The sequence below is a fragment of the Hemiscyllium ocellatum genome, chromosome 30 (assembly GCF_020745735.1).
Source record: "Hemiscyllium ocellatum isolate sHemOce1 chromosome 30, sHemOce1.pat.X.cur, whole genome shotgun sequence".
Taxonomy (NCBI): domain Eukaryota; kingdom Metazoa; phylum Chordata; class Chondrichthyes; order Orectolobiformes; family Hemiscylliidae; genus Hemiscyllium; species Hemiscyllium ocellatum.
Window position 1 is genome coordinate 11,032,503 of NC_083430.1, and position 18,369 is coordinate 11,050,871.

The following is an 18,369-nucleotide window of genomic DNA, read 5'->3' on the forward strand; positions in this document are numbered from 1 at the left end:
ATTCCACAAACAAACAAAAGACATCTCTTACTTGTCCACATGTGTGTATGGAATGAGCTGCCAAAGGAAGTGGTGGAGGCTGGTACAATTATAGCATTTAAAAGGCATCTGGATGGGTGTATGAATAGGAAGGGTTTAGAGGGATATAGGCCAAATGCTTGAAAATGGGACTAGATTAATTTAGGATATCTGGTCAGCATGGACGAGTTGGACATAAGGGTCTGTTTCCCTCCTGTACGTATCTATGACTATATTTGCATGCATTTGAGGTACCTGGGGGGTCCAATAACTGAAGCCCAGCAGAATATTGGACGAGTGACAGTGGAGGGTTCAAACAAGGGTATGAGCAAGATAGAACTGGGTGTTGTCTGAGTACACACATTGGAGGTGACATTGCTTTTGGATGTTGTTACTGAGGAATATTATATCCAGGAGAAACAAGTGGGAGTGGAACTCAAGGGGGACACCAGAGATATGGGTGCAGTAAGAGGAGAATGGCCATTGCAATGTTACTCTGGCTACTAGTGGATAGGTACCAGTATATGGGGCTTCTTGCATAATCCTAGGTCACCTGATGCAGAGTGCAGCCAATGGAACACTTTCGAAGAAAGGAATGGGAAGTCGTGCTAATAGAAATTGTGTGAAGCAGAGAGAATTCTGTGTGGAACTTGAACACCAGAATGGATTGATTCAGCAGAACAACCTAGTTCTGAGCTGTACTTTCGATGTATTTCTGTGCATCAGATTATTGTGGGCAGTTGTTTTCATGAAGTGGCTTAATATCGCTGTACTATGGTGAAGTGTGCCTTATTAAGGCATGATAACAAAAACACCAGCCAACTCGGCCCAGTGAATGGAGAGAAAGAAAGCAGCAGATTAGATCTCACCCTCTGTAGGAAGTAACACATCAACCATGATCATTGATTTGTTTTACTCTGTAACACTGGCCAGGGGGTCAGAGGTGACTTTATTGTTCATGTCTGATTGGAGTAATTGTTGGAATGTGAAACCAGGCTGTCAGTCATCCATGGTACAGTAAGCATGTATCAGAATATGTTTTGAAGACATGCAGATAGGAATTAGACTCTGAGGGAGTCAAAAGATCTATTGACTGGGTAAGAAAGATTAAGCTGACCACAATCAATGAGTACACTGAGTTAATTAGCTGTGGAGGACAGGGGTGTGTTCTGCATCTTGCATTGCCATCGATTGTTGCACGTCCATATAGCGCCCTCTTGGACGTTTTTAGTTTTTGAAACGTTTTGGTTTGTGGTTTTTGATTGTTGCTGAAAACCTTCGAGCTGTGGTTATATTTGTGTTTGATGGCTGCAGAGCTACAGAAACTGTGGTCAGTTTCACTCAGTTGGCTGGACAGCTGGTTTGCGATGCAGACTGAGACCATGGAGGACTCTTCTTTCAACCTTGCCCCTCATCTGAGGAATGGTGACTCTCGTGTTAAACAACCACCAGCTGTCGCTCTCTACAGAGAGAGCAGCCCCATTGGTGTGGAAGACTATGGTAATTTTAACTTGTATTTACAGGAACGTATTTAGGGTTTAATGCTGCAGTGTGGCTGGACTGGGAGTTGGACGTGAAAGTTGAACCTTAAAAGGGATTGGAAACCTCAGCCATAGGGCTATGGGGACAGTCTGGAAATGATGATGAGCCCTCAATGGGGAGTACAGCACTGGGATCACAGTTTCAAAAATGAGGGGTCTCCCAGTTAAGACAGAGATGAGGAAGCAATTCTCCTCTCAAAACATTGTCAGCCTTTGGAATTCTCTTCTACAGATGTTCAGATGATCCATAAAGGATTATGCATTTGAATGGAAGGTCATCAACCTGAAAAATTAACTCTGATTTTATCTACACAGTTTCTAAAAGGTTTTGTGAGACAGATGGGAAAGTGGATTTAAGTCTTATGATTGATTAACTGACAGAACAGGCTCAAAGGGCCAAATGGCCTGTTCCTGTTCCTAGTCTTCTCTTTATGTCTCATTAAGACAATGAGGTGTCTCTCTGTCAAACAGATAATTCCAATGAGGTGAATCATTGTCAAGAAGATAGAATATTAGGTTTGAAAATTAGCTGGTTAAATCTGAAGCAAAGGTGTTAAATTTGATTAAGGGAAGTTACAAAGACACAAGGCACAGATTGGTTGAGGTGGAGGAGGAAAATACATTAAAAGACTTGACTGTTCATAGGCCATGGACAATCATTAAAAAACTATTGTGTGACTCATTGCAACAATGCTATTCCTGCAACATGCAAAAACTCAAAAAGGGTCCAGTCACTGTGACTAACAATTCATAGAATCCCTACAGTGTGGAAACAAGCCATTGGCCCAACAAGTCCACACCGATCTTCTGTAGAGTAACCCACCCAGACCCATTTCCCTACCCTATTACTCTACATTTACCTCTGACTAAAGGAAGTTCAGGATTATTTAAGATTAAAAGAAAAGGCCTATAAAGTTGCCAGAAACAGCGGTACATCTCAGGATTCAGAGGTTAAATATAACAAAGGAGGACAAAAAGAATGATAAGGAAAGGAAGAATGGAATATTAATGTAATCTATTAAAATATATAAAAATGGACTGTAAAGGCTTCTATAGATTATAAAAAAAGGTGACATTTAGCTAAAACAAATATAGGTCCATCAAAGACAGAATCAGGAGAATTTATAATGGAGAATAGAGAAATGGCAGAGAAGGTATGTGATTACTTTATGTCTATTTTCTCCAAGGAAGATACAAGAAAACTTCCACAACTAGAGATTCAAGTGACTTGCAGAATGAGGAATGAAAGGAAACTTAGTAAGAAGATTGTACTGGAGAGATTAATGGGGTTGGAAGTTAATAAACCCCCAGAATCTGATTGTCGCTAGCCAGGGTGTTGAAGGAGGTGACTGTAGAGATAGTCAATGTATTGGTTATTATCTTCCAAAGTTGTACTAATTCTGCAATAATTCCTGTGGATTTCAAGGTCACCTCACTATTTAAGAGAAAACTAAGAGAGAAACCAGGAATGACGGACCTATTAGCCTTCCAGCAGTAGTAAGGGAAAGGCCAGAACCTGTTCTGAAGGATATGGTAATCTGACATTTGGATTGCTAATGATCTGAATGTGTCTAGTCAGCATGGGTTTGTGAATGGGAAACTTGCTGAAGATTTTGGAAGATGTTACCAACAAAACTGATAAAGGAGAGCAGAGGGATTTTCAGAAGTCTTTTGCTAAAGTCCTCCACAGGAGGCTGGTTAGAGAAAAATGAAACTACGTGTGATAGAAGGTGATGCACTGGATTAATGATTGGCTAACAGGTGGAAAACATACAGTGGGAATAAATTTGGAGGTGGATTGCAAATGTAATATTTCCAAATGTGTCAAATATATACCAACTTAATTGGAACTGTATGTTGTGAGGAAGATGTGTAAAGCAGATTCAGGAAGGTTTCAGCAGGCTTAGTGAATGTGCAAGAACATGGCAGATAGAATATATTGTGGGAAAATCTGCTTTAATAGAGGAATAGTTCTTAAATGGTAAGAGGTTTGCAAGTGTAGATATGCAAAGGGTCCTCTGTCCTTGCCAATGAGTCACTAAGGGCTAACATGTAGGTGCAGCAAGAAGTTTTACCTTTATTGCATGGGGTTTCGAGTATAGGAGCAGGGAGGTCTTGTTTCAGAGTTTGGTTCATCTGGAGTAGTGTGTGCAGTTTTGGTCTCCTTATCTCAGAAGTATTATTGCCTTCAAGGGAAGTTATTAGACCGAGATGACAGGACTTCCCTGTGAAGAGAGATTGGGCAGATATCTTGCAATTCTCTTGATTTTCGAAGAATGAGAGGTAGTTGCATTGTACTTACAAAATACTTGAAGGGATAGACAGGATAGGTGGAGATATAATGTTTCTCATCATAGGGATGTCTAGAACTAGGGGCAAAATATACAAAGTGGAATGCCACTTAGATCAGAGAAGAATTTTGTTTTTCCTCAGAACGTTGTGAATATTCTAATTACCTACCACACAGGTCTGAGGAGGATTAGTCTTTGGCATGTTTGTGGTAGAGATTGTTGGATTTCTGATTGCCAGTGGTGCACAGGATTGTGGGATAGGGTGAGAAAAAGGCATAGAAATATTCAATCAGCCATGATTGTGTTGAATGGCCAGCAGGCTTGATGGGCTCAATGAACTACTCCTGTTCCTATGGTGAGGTCTTTCCCTGTCAATTGGGTGGATCCAGTGAGGTGAATCACTGACAATCAGGTGGATCCAGTGAGGGGAATCACTACAATCAGGTGGATCCAGTGAGGGGAATCACTGACAATCAGATGGATCCAGTGAGGGGAATTACTGACATTCGGGTGGATCCAGTGAGGGGAATCACTAACAATTGGATGGATCCAGTGAGGGGAATCACTGACAATCAGGTGGATCCAATGAGGGGAATCACTAACAATCAGGTCAATCCAGTGAGGGGAATCACTGACAATTGGGTGGATCCAGTGAGGGGCATCACTGACAATTAGATGGATCCCGTGAGGGGTATCACTAACAATCAGGTGGATCCAGTGAGGGGGATCACTAACAATCAGATGGATCCTGTGAGAGGAATCACTGACAATCAGATGGATCCCGTGAGGGGAATCACTGACATTCGGGTGGAACCAGTGAGGGGAATCACTAACAATTGGATGGATCCAGTGAGGGGTATCACTAAGAATGAGATGGATCCAGTGAGGGGAATCACTGACAGTCAGATGGATCCAGTGAGGGGAATCACTACCAATCAGGTGGATCCAGTGAGGGGAATCACTGACAATTGGATAGATCTTGTGAAATGAATCACTGATGATCGGATGGATCCATTGATGTGAATCAATGGCTATTGAATAGATCCAATGAAGTGAATCATTGAGAATTGAATGGATCTAGTGAAGTGAATCAATGACAAATTGAATAGATCTGGAGAAGTTGATCAATGATAATGGGATTGATCCATTGAGGGGAATCTTTGACAATGGGTTGGATCTAATGAGGGAATCAGATCTATCCAGTAAGGTGCCATTGCCAATGGGAACACGAGATCCGGATCTTTGTCTGTGGTCAATCAATGTCAATAAATAAATAACTACATAACCCAGTGGTGAGCTTCCTGTTGCCTCTGTGCTCATCATTCTCAGGATTTCGGAAGCATTGATTTTTATCCCCAGGCCGCTACACACATGTTTTATTCCTTTCTGACAACTAGATTTCTCATTTTGGTTCAGTTAACCCAGGGAAACCAACAATCACAGAATCACAGAATTATAAGAATGTGAAATGAGGACTTTTGGCCCATTGTGTCTGGTCTGGGCCTCTGAGTGTTTTAGCTTAATGCCAACTTCTGTCTCTTCCCTTTAACCTTTCTTATTGTTTTGATTTAACTCATCGTCCACCGCCCTCCTGAAAGAGCCCAGCACATCACCAGCCTGCGTGTTCCAGACCTGAGCCATTTGCTGTGTGAAATGTTTGTTTTCTCAATTCACATTTGCTTTTGTTGTGGTACACTTCTCAATTCTTTTGCAAGTAGGAATAGTTGTCCCTCCCTACTCTGTTCAGACTTGTCATTATTTTGAAGAACACGTTCAAATCTCTTCTTCGCTTTCCATTCTCCAAGGGAAACAGTCCCAATTTTCCAATCTTTCCACGTAACTGCAAGGTCTCAATCCTGGAAACCATCTGCTAAGACTGTTCTGAACTCTCTCCACTGCATTCACATTCTTCTGATAGAGTGTAACCCAGAGTACTACACAATAGTCTAGATGAGATCTAGCCATTGTAAGATAATCAGAAAATCTCTGCTCTTGAACTGCATCCCAATTAATGGAACTTGAATATCCTATTCACTGTTGACAGATCTCTTGACCTGTATGGTTACCTTAAATGAGTTTTGCACATCTACACCTAGGTCTCTCCGGAACAAAAGATCAATAGCACTGCAAATACTGCTATCACTCATCCTGTATAGTTCAAAATGGAGCTCCAGTATGAGCTGTATATTGACTTCCAAGATTTACTGTTTTTCTTATCATCTGGGTCTGCATAATGGTTCAAATAGTGCCCTTTACCTTTTTTGTTCATACACAGGATGAGGGTGTCGCTGGCTAGACCAGCATTTATTACCCATCCCTAATTGCCCAGAGGGCAATTAAGAATCAACCACCTTGTTGTGGGCCTGGAGTCACATGTAGGCCAGACCAGGTAAGGATGGCAGTTTCTTTCCCTCAAGGAAATTAGTGAACCAGATGGGTTTTTCCAACAATGGTCATAATTAGACTCTTAATCCCGGACATTTATTGAATTCCAATTCCACCATCTGCCATGTGTGGGATTTGAACCCAGGTCCCCATTCATTATCTGGGGTCACTGGATTAACAATCTAACAATAATCCATTCCCTCTCCCACCCCCACCCCCACCATTAATACTGTCCCTTCTTTGTATTGCCTCATATTTATCTGCATTGAAATGCACCTGCCATCTATCTGGCTACTCTGCCAACTTGGCTATCTCTTTCTGTCATTCCTACACTTCCCTCATTTAACTTGTCAATTCTCCCAAAGGACCATTTGTCGTGTTGGATAAAATATCCTGTTTTCCTGGCTGCAGTACATAGGGATTGTGTGGCCATGCAGTGACTCTGCCCGATTCCTTCAGAGTTGGAGGTTTAAGGATCATCTTTCGTATTTAGGCAGGCTACTGATACTTGGAGAATTTAGGTCTGTGCTACATCGGAAATGATTCACTTTTCTCCATCTCTTTGTGACCACAATAACTTGATTATTCAAAATTTACAGGAGCCAACACCACGAGACGTCTTCAGTTTTCAACCAAATATTTTACTCCATTCCTCTTAAAATGGTCTGTGTCACTGATCAGACCTAACGCAGAATATTAGTCCTGATGGAGAGTTAGGAAGTACTAACCAGTACAGGCAGACACCAGCTGGGACACAGACAGGCAGCGAGACGGACAGTTGCAGACACATCGAGATGTCAACACAGAAACAGTTTGTGCCAGTGTTGATCCTTCATTTGGGTAAATAGTTTTTAATGGCATTCATCCACACCAATGATACCAACGGGCATATAGACACCAAGTAAGAGCAGTAGGCTGGAAGACAGATGTCAATAACCAATTATTGAATTATATTCATAATCGAGACTTGAGTCAGAAGAACTATCCACTGTGTTGATTAGCAACCATCATGGAAATTTTGGAAAGAGTAATGCTAATTATAACAATTGGGGCACTGAAGCAAATGGGGGAGAGAAATGTTGGGTCCAGTGCCTGGTTTGTTCTGGGCTAGTCGATTGCTGAGACAGCAGACATTTGTTAGAATTGGCCATACTCAGCTATTTCACCCAGGATTGATCGGAAATTAGTAGAAAGGTGTGTGTAGCTAATTTGGTGGTGGGATAGCTCTGAAAATAACGGATGAGATCAATTCAATAATGCGAAATGACTTTGCTTTGGAAGGTTTTGAAATATTACATTGTGGTGCCTTACGTTGCCAAAAGACTTGGAAAGAAGACATTCATGATATGGTGGCATGGTGGCTCAGTGGTTAAATCTGCTGCCTCAGTACCAAAGACCCAAGTTCAAATCCACCCTCGGGTGACTATCTGTGCGGAGTTGCATGTTCTCCCTGTGTCTGTGTGGGTTTCCTCTGGGTGCTCCATTTCCTCTGACAGTCTAAACATGTGGAAGTTAGGTGGATTGGCCATGCTAAATTGCCCATAGTGTCCAGTCATGTGCAGGCTACATGGATTAGCTGTGGGAAATGCAGGGTTACAGGGATGGGTGGGTCTTCAGAGTGTTTGTATAGTCTCAGTGGGCCAAATGCCTGCATCCACACTGTAGGCATTCTATGATGAAGTCAGGATTTAGATTCAATCATAAGAATGCCCTAGAGGGCTTCTGGGGCTGTATCCCAGAAAGGATATACCGTTGCAGAGATGAAAGTATGGGAGGGTGACGGCTGACTGAAACAGCATTTCTATTCCTTCAAACCAAGGGAACCCTAACAGCCATGTGTGTGATTACAGAGCCAGTGGTAAAGAAGAAGAAGCAGAGATGGTGTGAGGTGGTCATTTCCTACAGCCCTGTGAAAGCAGAAGAGCTGGAACTCAACCTGGGAGATGTCATTGAGATCCTCGATGAGGTAAGATCCCCTTTCAAAAAGCGTTTTACCAATGAACAATATTATCTTCACCAGACTCCATGGTGATTCTGTCTATCGTGTTATGTCTGTTAAGGGGACAGTACAGTATGGGGACAGATACTGTTCCCTCCAGCAGACAGTATGAACCCCGAAGGTTGTGTTGCCTGCCTAGTGCCAGGGTCACGTTCCCTGTCATTTTTCACGGATTCCAAAGTCCATGAGCAGCAGTGGCTTCTGGCTGTAGATGTCAGTGTGTCGGCACGCTGATCAGATTGTGTGGAACCGTTAAGTCTTAGAGGAAACGTTAGTTTAGAATGCCTTCTGGGGGCTGGAGGGAGGAGGGAAATTGGCACGAACTGAATTAGGTAACATTTTAATTTATTAAAAAATATATCCATTAAGTGAATTTGCATTAAAGTTGAAGGAGCCTCACTCACAATTTGCTTCAGGGCTTTTGTTGCACTCGGAGGCAGTGTAATCAGGTACTGAGCTGCCCCTTTGCTGGGTTTGAGGTTTAACTGGGAACAATATGGACTGATGTGGTTCAGGGAAATTCTTACCCCCCCATTGTGAAGCTAATGAGTAATGTTTGAATATGTGTAAGATATCCTGAGGAGAGATCAATGAAACATGGGCAAATTTTGCTCACAGTGAGGTAAAGCCCTTACGATCATACACACAGAAGATGGCCATTGGGCCTACTGTGCTTATACTAGCTCATTGAAAGATCCAATTCGCCCACTTCCATTGTCTTCCTGCAAATTTTGCAAGAGCTTTCTTCATTCATAAGATGTGGGCATCATTGGCTAGGCCAGCATTTATTGCCCGTCCCTAATTGTTAACAGTCAACCAAGCCTGGAGTCTCAAGTGGGGAAGTTTGTATAATCTATGTTATCCAATTCAATGGACAGATTATGTGTAAATTAAAAATTAATCTAACCACGTGTTTCCTGAAAGGTGTTCCTGTTCTGTCCTCACTGATTGATTGTTAATTGTATTTGGGACCGCGAGAATACACTGTCTTCCTGATCATAAAGACTCACTATATTGAAGAAAAAGTTCTCCTCATCTCCTTCTTGTCTTTATTGCTAATCTGTGGCTGTGTTTACAGATCTGCCTGCCAATTAGATTCTGACAATCTACTACATCAAAACTTCTCATAACATTAAATGGAGACTTGCTCCATCATGGCACCATGCCAAGCTAATTTTAAAAATTGCTTGCCTTTCAGATTGAAGATGGTTGGTGGATAGGAAGAAAGAATGGTCAGACTGGGGGCTTCCCATCTAATTTTGTCATAGAAATGGACAACACAGACGGGAAGGCCCGAGGCTTTGCTACTGAGTCTGGTATGAATCTTCAATTTATTGTATCAATAATCCAAGTGTTAGAGGATTCAGTCAATGTTGTCAATGTTACCAAATGTACGACATTGCCTGTCACTCCTGTCAGTGGATCCTGATCATTCTATCAGATCTTGTTAAGTAGGAGAATGATGCAGAGGATGGAACATATGATCCTGCATTCGGTTATTGGATTGTGTTGAGATTGCTGCATGAATTTCATTTACCTTTAGAAGGTAAAATTCACAGAATTCTGTGGCAAAGTAAATATTGAATCTACAAACTAAATCATTTTGTATAACAATTGATTGTAATTTAATTTAATAATAATTTAACTCAATTCAGACTTTTCCAGAAACGTATATCTAACCTTTACTGCCCCTTGTACCATAGGAAACATATTTACCATTCTTCTGTTGTAAGACTTAACAAGTAGCAGTCCCTAAGCTAATCACCATTAACCCTTTATTATGAACTGTATAAATTCATATCTCAACTTAGAGCTTCTAGTTGCAAATTAACTGAGGTTATTCTGTCTCCCTCACTCTTACAGGCATTAAAACCCCAACCTTTTCCAGTGAAAGAGAAAAACAAAGTTTAATATCTAACCTTAACCCTGCCCTCCTCTGCTGCCCTATCCTCCTCAGCTTTCTGTGTTAATAATTGGCTAACCTAGACAACTAAGATAATAATTTATGCATCTTGACTCTAATGTGCTTCTCCTGGATTGCACATGGCAGTCAGTCAGGTGGTTCCATCCTGGTCCACAGGATTATTTGATTTCCCTGACCTGCACATCTTTGATTTTTTTAAAAATGGGAGGTACGGTGGCTCAGTGGTTAGCACTGCTGCCTCACAGCACCAGGTTCCCTGGTTCGATTCCAGTCTTGGGTGACTGTCTGTGTGGAGTTTGCACATTCTCCTCGTGTCTGCGTGGGTTTCCTCTGGGTGTTCTGGTTTCCTCCCACAGTCCAAAGATGTGCAAGTAAGGTGAATTGGCCATGCTAAATTGCCCATAGTGTTAGGTGCATTAGTCAGAGGGAAATAGGTCTGGGGTGGGTTGCTCTTCGGAGGGTCGGTGGGGACTTGTTGGGCCGAAGGACCTGTTTCCACACTGCAGGGAATCTAATCTAAAAAATTGTTAGTATATCCAGCTCTTAATGCAATAACACTTACATTGTTGCATTTAAATTGATTAGACGGTATGAGGCAACCAAAAATATCTTGATTTATCATCGCAATAAGAAGCGTCCAACAGTATGGGATTGCACTGGGTGCACAGTCTACGTTACTGGCTTATGGAATCAATGACGTGCTGATGCTGAGACAGGAATGTGAACAACCTGTGGAATAATTACAGCAATGATATGAGGGGTGGAAGAAAGCAGAGAATAGAGGTTAATTTAATTGGAGCTTCAAATGCAAAATGTTTAGCGGACCACTGCCCAGATGAAAGGAGAGGGTAAAACAATACAAATATATTGCAGGATTCTAACTAGAGTCATAGATTCATCGAGATGTACAGCACAGAAACAGACTCTTCTGTCCAACTTGTCTATGCCAACCAGGTATCCTAAATTAATCTTATGTTGTGTTTCAGTAAGTACCTCTCTCTGTGAGTATTTAGTGTTGGGGGAAAGGGCTTTAGTAACAACTGCCAGGACTTCAGGTTCTGCCAGGAACAGCAACGGGAAGATGTTCATGCTCCAGTTTCATGTCATTTCTTACCATAACCTTTCTTCTCTTAGATTTTGGTGTCCTGAATGAAAGCATGCCAAGCTCAGACATCCAGGTAAAACAGAAACAGTCTTTGTGATGAGGAGACGCAAAAGCAGTCTCAGTGTTGGAGTCAGCTTCTGTCAATCTGCTCCTTCCATGAATAGTGATAGGTAGACGGACCCCAAAGCTTTCACACTGAGGTCGAATCGCACAGTTTGGCTGTGATGTATCCAGCAGACAAATCTCAAATATTCTAATGATGCCAACATATTAACCTGTCAATATGTACTTACTACAAAACAATCAAGGAGCCATTCATCTATCCTTAAAATATTACAATTGGACCTTGGTAACTTAGCAGCGTCTGCAAGTTGTGTAGTGTGGATGGAGCCTGTGGACTGAGGCTTGGAGTGAATCCATGGCCTAGTGTCAACCAGTGTCCAACTTATGAAGCAACCACAATGGAGGTTTCTAATGATCCAGAAATTGTACCTGAGCATTGAGAAATCTCAATTTCTAATCCCAACTATTAAAGGAAGAGCTGAGAACCAGAGGTTCATTGCACCAGATTCCAAAGGCAGCACATTGTGTTCAGTCCCTGTTATACCTGACTGAGAAATGGCTGAAGTCTTGCGTCTTGTACTCATTGGCACAGGCACAAGAATGCCAAAGGGAACAACAATTTCTACTGCATGCCAAAAAAAATGATGCTAAATAGTTAACAGGTTCGACCTGGTTTGTTGAGATGTTGCCAGGCGAATGCCTCAGGAGGTATTGTCCCGCATGCTTTCCTGTATTCAAAAAAAAGATGCAATGCCTGGATATATTCATTTTGTCTGCACATGGCAGGTCCTTTCATGTGAACGTATGTAGCCACTAGCAAGGATAGGTGTGCCACCTTACAAACTCAACTAATAGTATTCAACTAGTTGTTACTGTTTCTTTTAGCCTACTCAGGATTGTTCAATGAATGCTATCCAATTGCAGAAGCACATGTAACATTAGTCATTCTGTTCTGAGTTTTGCAAGTGCAGTTTATTTGAGTATGGTCAGTATTCTGTCTGTTGTGGACAGTTGAAGGAACATGTATGATATTAAATCACTGGTTACTAAGGTGTCCCGGCACTGAAACTCATAGAACCCCTACAATGTGGAGGCAGACCATTTGGCTCATTGAGTCCATATTGACCATCCTAAGAGCATCCCACTCAGACCCACCCACCTTTCCCTATCCCTGAAACGCTGCATTTCCCATGGCTAATACACCTAACCGGCGCATTTCGGACTCTGGGAGGAAACCTGAGCACTCAGAGGAAACCCATGCAGACACGGGGAGAATATGCAAACTTCACACAGACAGAGAGAATCGAATCTGGGTCCCTGGTGCTGTAAGGCAGCAAGGATAACCATTGAGCCAACAAGTGATTAATGTATCACAGTACCCACCAGCATGCTAGTTGAGAAACCAATGTGCTATAATCTACTGCATCCTACCTTTGCTGGTTGGGAATCCTACAGCTCCACCTGCTACAAGATTGACGTCATAAATGATCTTGTAAATAGGCCCGAGCCAATTGCTCACTGGGCATGCTTGATGCTGAAGTAGGATACATCAAGGATATGCTGGAACCAATCAAACTGGATATGCCAACCAGTCAGCACTCTTTCCCTCATGCAATTGTTGCTGCCTTTGAAATTTGGTATTCTTGTGATAATCCTGATGAGGGCAAGATGAAAAGCTTCAACTGTTTCTCTTTGAACAATAGGGAAGGTGTGAACTATCAAGTGGCAAAGAGTGAGAAATGTTTAAGACTGATGGTGTGCCAAAGAAATGTGAAAAAGTAATGTATTATTCAGGATTGATGTCTGCCACTACGCAATAGAATGAACACGGAATATTATGGAGAAACACATTTATTAGGTTCATGTTCTAAAGGCTCACTGAGAAAGGAGCATTATCAGACAATCATTTCTGTTGTGTTGTCATTTTCTTTAACACCTATATCTCTTCATGGAAAACATTCCCTCAGAATATGAGGACACCGAAATGACTTTGTAATAACTTGTGCCTTTTGCAACTTCACAATATTCCAAAGTACCGTACAGTTGATGAATTACTTTTGAAATATAGTTGAACTGCTGGCGGATCGATAGAACCATTTTGTCCAAAGATCAAGGTAAAAATGCCCTCATTAGACCATAAGAAATAGCAGCAGAAATTAGGCCATTCAGCCCAGCGAGTCTGTTCCGCCATCCAATCATGGCTGATAAGTTTCTCAACCCCATTTTCCCACTTTCTCCCCATCACCCTTGATCCCCTTGACAATCAAGAACCTATCTATCTCTGTTTTAAATATACTCAAAGAACTGGCCTCCACTACCTTCTGTGGCAGTGAATTCCATGGATTCCCCACTCTCTGGCTGAAGAAGTTTCTCCTTATCTCCATTCTACAAGGTCTTCCCTTTAATCTAAGGCTGTGTTCTCGGGCCCTAGACTCTCCTACCAATGGAAACATCTTCCCAACATTTACTCTGAGCAAACTATTTGTATTCTGTATGTCTCAATTAGATCCCCCCCTTATCCTTCTAAACTCCAACAAGTATAGATCTAAAGTGCTCAAATGTTCCTCACATGCTAAGGTTATCATTCCTGGGACCATTCTCATGAACCTCTTCTGAATCTGTTCTGAGACGGGCACAGCTGAGAACAGAAGTGAGTCAAACAGTCAGGGCAGGCAGGGACAAGCGAGGACTAATAAATTAAATTGCATTTATTTCAATGCAAGGGGCCTAACAGGGAAGGCAGATGAACTCAAGGCATGGTTAGCAATATGGGACTGGGATATCATAGCAATTACGGAAACATGGCTCAGGGATGGGCAGGACTGGCAGCTTAATGTTCCAAGATACAAATGCTACAGGAAGGATAGAAAGGGAGGCAAGAGAGGAGGGAGAGGGGTATTTCTGATAAGGGATAGCATTACAGCTGTGCTGAGGGAAGATATTCCCAGAAATACATCCAGGGAGGTTATTTGGGTGGAACTGAGAGGAATTTCTTAAGTGTGTACAAGACAATTTTCTGATTCAGTATGTGGATGTACTTACTAGAGAAGGTGAAAAACTTGACCTACTCTTGGGAAATAAGGCAGGGCAGGTGACTGAGGTGTCAATGGGGGAGCACTTTGGGGCGAGCGACCATAATACTATTTGTTTTAAAATAGTGATGGAAAAGGATTGACCAGATCTAAAAGTTGAAGTTCTAAATTGGAGAAAAGTCAGTTTTGATGGTATTAGGCAAGAACTTTCGAAAGCTGATTAGAGGCAGATGTTCACAGGTAAAGGGACGGCTGGAAAATGGGAAGCCTTCAGAAATGAGATCACAAGAATCCAGAGAAAGTATATTCCTGTCAGGGTGAAAGGGAAGGCTGGTACGTATAGGGAATGCTGGATAACTGAAGAAATTGAGGGTTTGGTTAAGAAAAAGAAGGAAGCATATGTCAGGTATAGACAGGATAGATCGAGTGAATCCTTAGAAGAGTATAAAGAAAGTAGGAGTATACTTAAGAGGGAAATCAGGAGGGCAAAACAGGGACATGAGATAGCTTTGGCAAATAGAATTAAGGAGAATCCAAAGAGTTTTTACAAATATATTAAGGACAAAAGGATAACTAGGGAGAGAATAGAGCTCCTCAAAGATTAGCAAGGCAACCTTTGTGTGGAGCCACAGAAAATGGGGGAGATACTAAATGAATATTTTGCATCAGTATTTACTATGGGAAAGGATATGGAACATATAGACTGTAGGGAAATAGATAGTGACATCTTGCAAAATGTCCAAATTACAGAGGAGGAAGTGCTGGATGACTTGAAACGGTTAAAAGTGGATAAATCCCCAGGACATGATCAGGTGTACCCGAGAACTCTGTGGGAAGCTAGAGAAGTGATTGCTGGGCCTCTTGCTGAGATATTTGTATCATCGATAGTCACAGGTGAGGTGCCAGAAGACTGGAGTTTAGCAAACTTGGTGCCACTGTTTAAGAAGGGCGGCAAAGACAAGCCAGGGAACTATAGACCGGTGAGCCTGACGTCGGTGGTGGGCAAATGTTTGGAGGGAATCCTGAGGGACAGGATGTACATTTTATTCGAAAGGCAAGGACTGACTCGGGATAGTCAACATGGCTCTGTGCGTGGGAAATCATGTCTCACAAACTTGATTGAGTTTTTTGAAGAATTAACAAAGAAGATTAATGAGGGCAGAGCAGTGGATATGATCCATATGGACTTCAGTAAGGCGTACGACAAGGTTCCTCATGGGAGACTGATTAGTAAGGTTAGATCTCGTGGAATGCAGGGAGAACTAACCATTTGGATACAGAACTGGCTCAAAGGTAGAAGACATAGGGTGGTGGTGGAGGGTTGTTTTTCAGACTGGAGGCCTGTGACCAGTGGAGTGCCACAAAGGATCGGTGCTGGGCCCTCTACTTTTTGTCATTTACATAAATGATTTGGATGTGAGCATAAGAGATACGGTTAGTAAGTTTGCACGTGACACCAAAATTGGAGGTGTAGTGGACAGCGAAGAGGGTTACCTCAGATTACAATAGGATCTGGACCAAGTGGGCCAATGGGCTGAGAAGTGGCAGATGGAGTTTAATTCAGATAAATGTGAGGTGTTGCATTTTGGGAAAGCAAATCTTAGCAGGACTTATACACTTAATGGTAAGGTTCTAGGGAGTGTTGCTAAACAAAGAGACCTCGGAGTGCAGGTCCATAGCTCCTTGAAAGTGGAGTTGCAGGTAGATAGGATAGTGAAGAAGGCGTTTGGTATGCTTTCCTTTATTGGTCAAAGTATTGAGTATAGGAGTTGGGAGGTCATGTTGCAGCTGTACAGGACATTGGTCAGGCCACTTTTGGAATATTGCATGCAATTCTGGTCTCCTTCCTATCGGAAAGATGTTGTGAAACTTGAAAGGGTTCAGAAAAGATTTACAAGGATGTTGCCAGGGTTGGAGGATCTGAGCTACAGGGAGAGGCTGAGCAGGCTGGGGCTGTTTTCCCTGGAGCGTCGGAGGCTGAGGGGTGACCTTATACAGGTTTACAAAATTATGAGGGGCATTTATAGGGTAAATAGACAAAGTCTTTTCCCTGGGGTCAGGGAGTCCAGAACTAGAGGGCATAGGTTTAGGGTGAGAGGGGAAAGATATAAAAAGAGACCTAAAAGGCAACTCTTTCATGCAGAGGGTGGTACATGTATGGAATGAGCTGCCAGAGGATGTGATGGAGGCTGGTACAATTGCAACATTTAAAAGGCATTTGGATGGGTATATGAATAGGAAGGGTTTGGAGGGATATGGGCCGGGTGCTAGCAGGTGGGACTAGATTGGGTTGGGATATCTGGTCGGCATGGACGGGTTGGACCGAAGGGTCTGTTTCCACACTATACATCTCTATGACTCTATGCTAGCACTTTGCCTCTAACACTATGGGCCCTCATCTCACTCAGTAGCCTCCTGTGTGGCACCTTGTCCAAAGCCTTCTTGACTTCCAGGTAGATAACATCCATTGGCTATCCTTAGTCTAACCTGCTTATTACTTTCTGTTTATAGTCAAGTTGTTTGAGGGATAATCAGTTCACGGAGCATCAAGAGAAGCAGCACAGTTCTTAAAAATATTACAATAGAATATTTTACATTCATCCAATGGGCCTCAGTTTAACGCCTTATCAAAAAGACAGGCATCTCTGACAATGCAGCACTCCCTCAGTACTACACTGTAGAATCAGCCTGAATTTTATGCTCACCAGTCGAGTCTAGAACTTGAATGGACAACTCTGTAACAGAGAAATGAGAGTGCTATTCACTGGGTTGACTCATATTTGGCACCAGAAAATTATAATCAGTTTTTAAAAAAATTTCAGAATGTTTGCTATTGAAACTAAAAGTTCTTTTTTTTGTAGGTCCCAATGTTTGGATCATTGCATCCCAGTGCAAGCCTTGGAAAACCTGGAAGTGGGAGACAACAGCTGGGTTTGTATCAGAGTATTTGATTTATTGGGTGCTCAGATGGTGGGAGGTGGTCCGTGTGCTGGTCTTTGTCTGTTTGCACACAGGCATGCCAATACATATTGACATGGAATGGGGAAGTGGTGGGTTTTGTCTGAGACAGAGTTCAGGAGTTTATTTGTGGGAATCTGTTGAAGATGATTGGAACCTAAGCCCTTCAAAGTGAGACACAGTCATCCAGTGGTCCCTCTGCAATTGGTGTCGGTTTTGGTCTATATATTGGTCTTCCACCATTTCTTCCCCTTCCTCTGGGTTTTCTGACAGGTTTCTCACCCACATGGCTGCCCTTGAGGTACTAATTACAGACAACTGAGCATTGTAGGTTGTCAGCATAGTCTCAATCTGGTCCTGTTCTTACTCAACGCGTGTACCTTCCAATAAGATCAGCAGCTGATAGTCATGTGGGAAAGGCTTGCCGATTTCCACGCCCCCATCCTACCATAGACACTGAGGTCAATTGTGACAGCCCCACTAGCAGCCTGGCCAAGATCATCTAACCCTGACATCAAACAGAACCTGAGACCTTTACTTGTCAGCCACTCAGTCGGAAAGTTAGTCACAGTGGGCAGAATTGATCAGACCATGGGGATTCCCCCATCCCAGCAATGTTCAGCAACCACTGGAGCACTCTGAGGAGGGTCATTCAACAGGACATCACCCCTCACCCAGGAAGAAGTCCTGCTTTACAGTGGTGGCTTAGGAGCCTCAACAGCGTCAGGAACGGTGGCCATTTACTGGTGAAGGAAGAGGCCCTGAAGCCTGTGGGGATAGGTGGAAGATATTTTTAGAAGCAATTACCATTGAGCATAATAGGGACCCTGATAAAATGGTACTCAACTGGTTCACCTGCTCCTTGTATCCAGAAGACTGTTCAATCACTCACCTGCTATCAGTAAAATTCATTGACAGAGGGACATGATCAGAGAATCAATCTGCCATTGTGCGCCCCATTTCCCCTGACCTTAGGAACTCTCACCTTGCTCCCATGTTGCAAGGGCCATTAAGATTCTACCCATTATTTTAGGGTCTGGTTTGTTTTATGGA

General features: G+C 42.5%; 1 protein-coding gene across 2 annotated transcripts in view; it reads left to right on the forward strand.

Moving 5' to 3' along the window:
* Window positions 1-18,369, forward strand: part of sh3d21 (SH3 domain containing 21) — a 118,330-nt gene that overhangs the window by 35,743 nt on the left and 64,218 nt on the right. For both annotated transcript variants that reach the window (XM_060847537.1, XM_060847538.1), the window contains exons 4-7: window positions 8,086-8,201; window positions 9,433-9,550; window positions 11,293-11,336; window positions 17,220-17,289. In XM_060847537.1, the coding sequence (XP_060703520.1) occupies window positions 8,086-8,201; window positions 9,433-9,550; window positions 11,293-11,336; window positions 17,220-17,289 (348 nt within the window). The remainder of the gene's footprint in view (window positions 1-8,085; window positions 8,202-9,432; window positions 9,551-11,292; window positions 11,337-17,219; window positions 17,290-18,369) is intronic.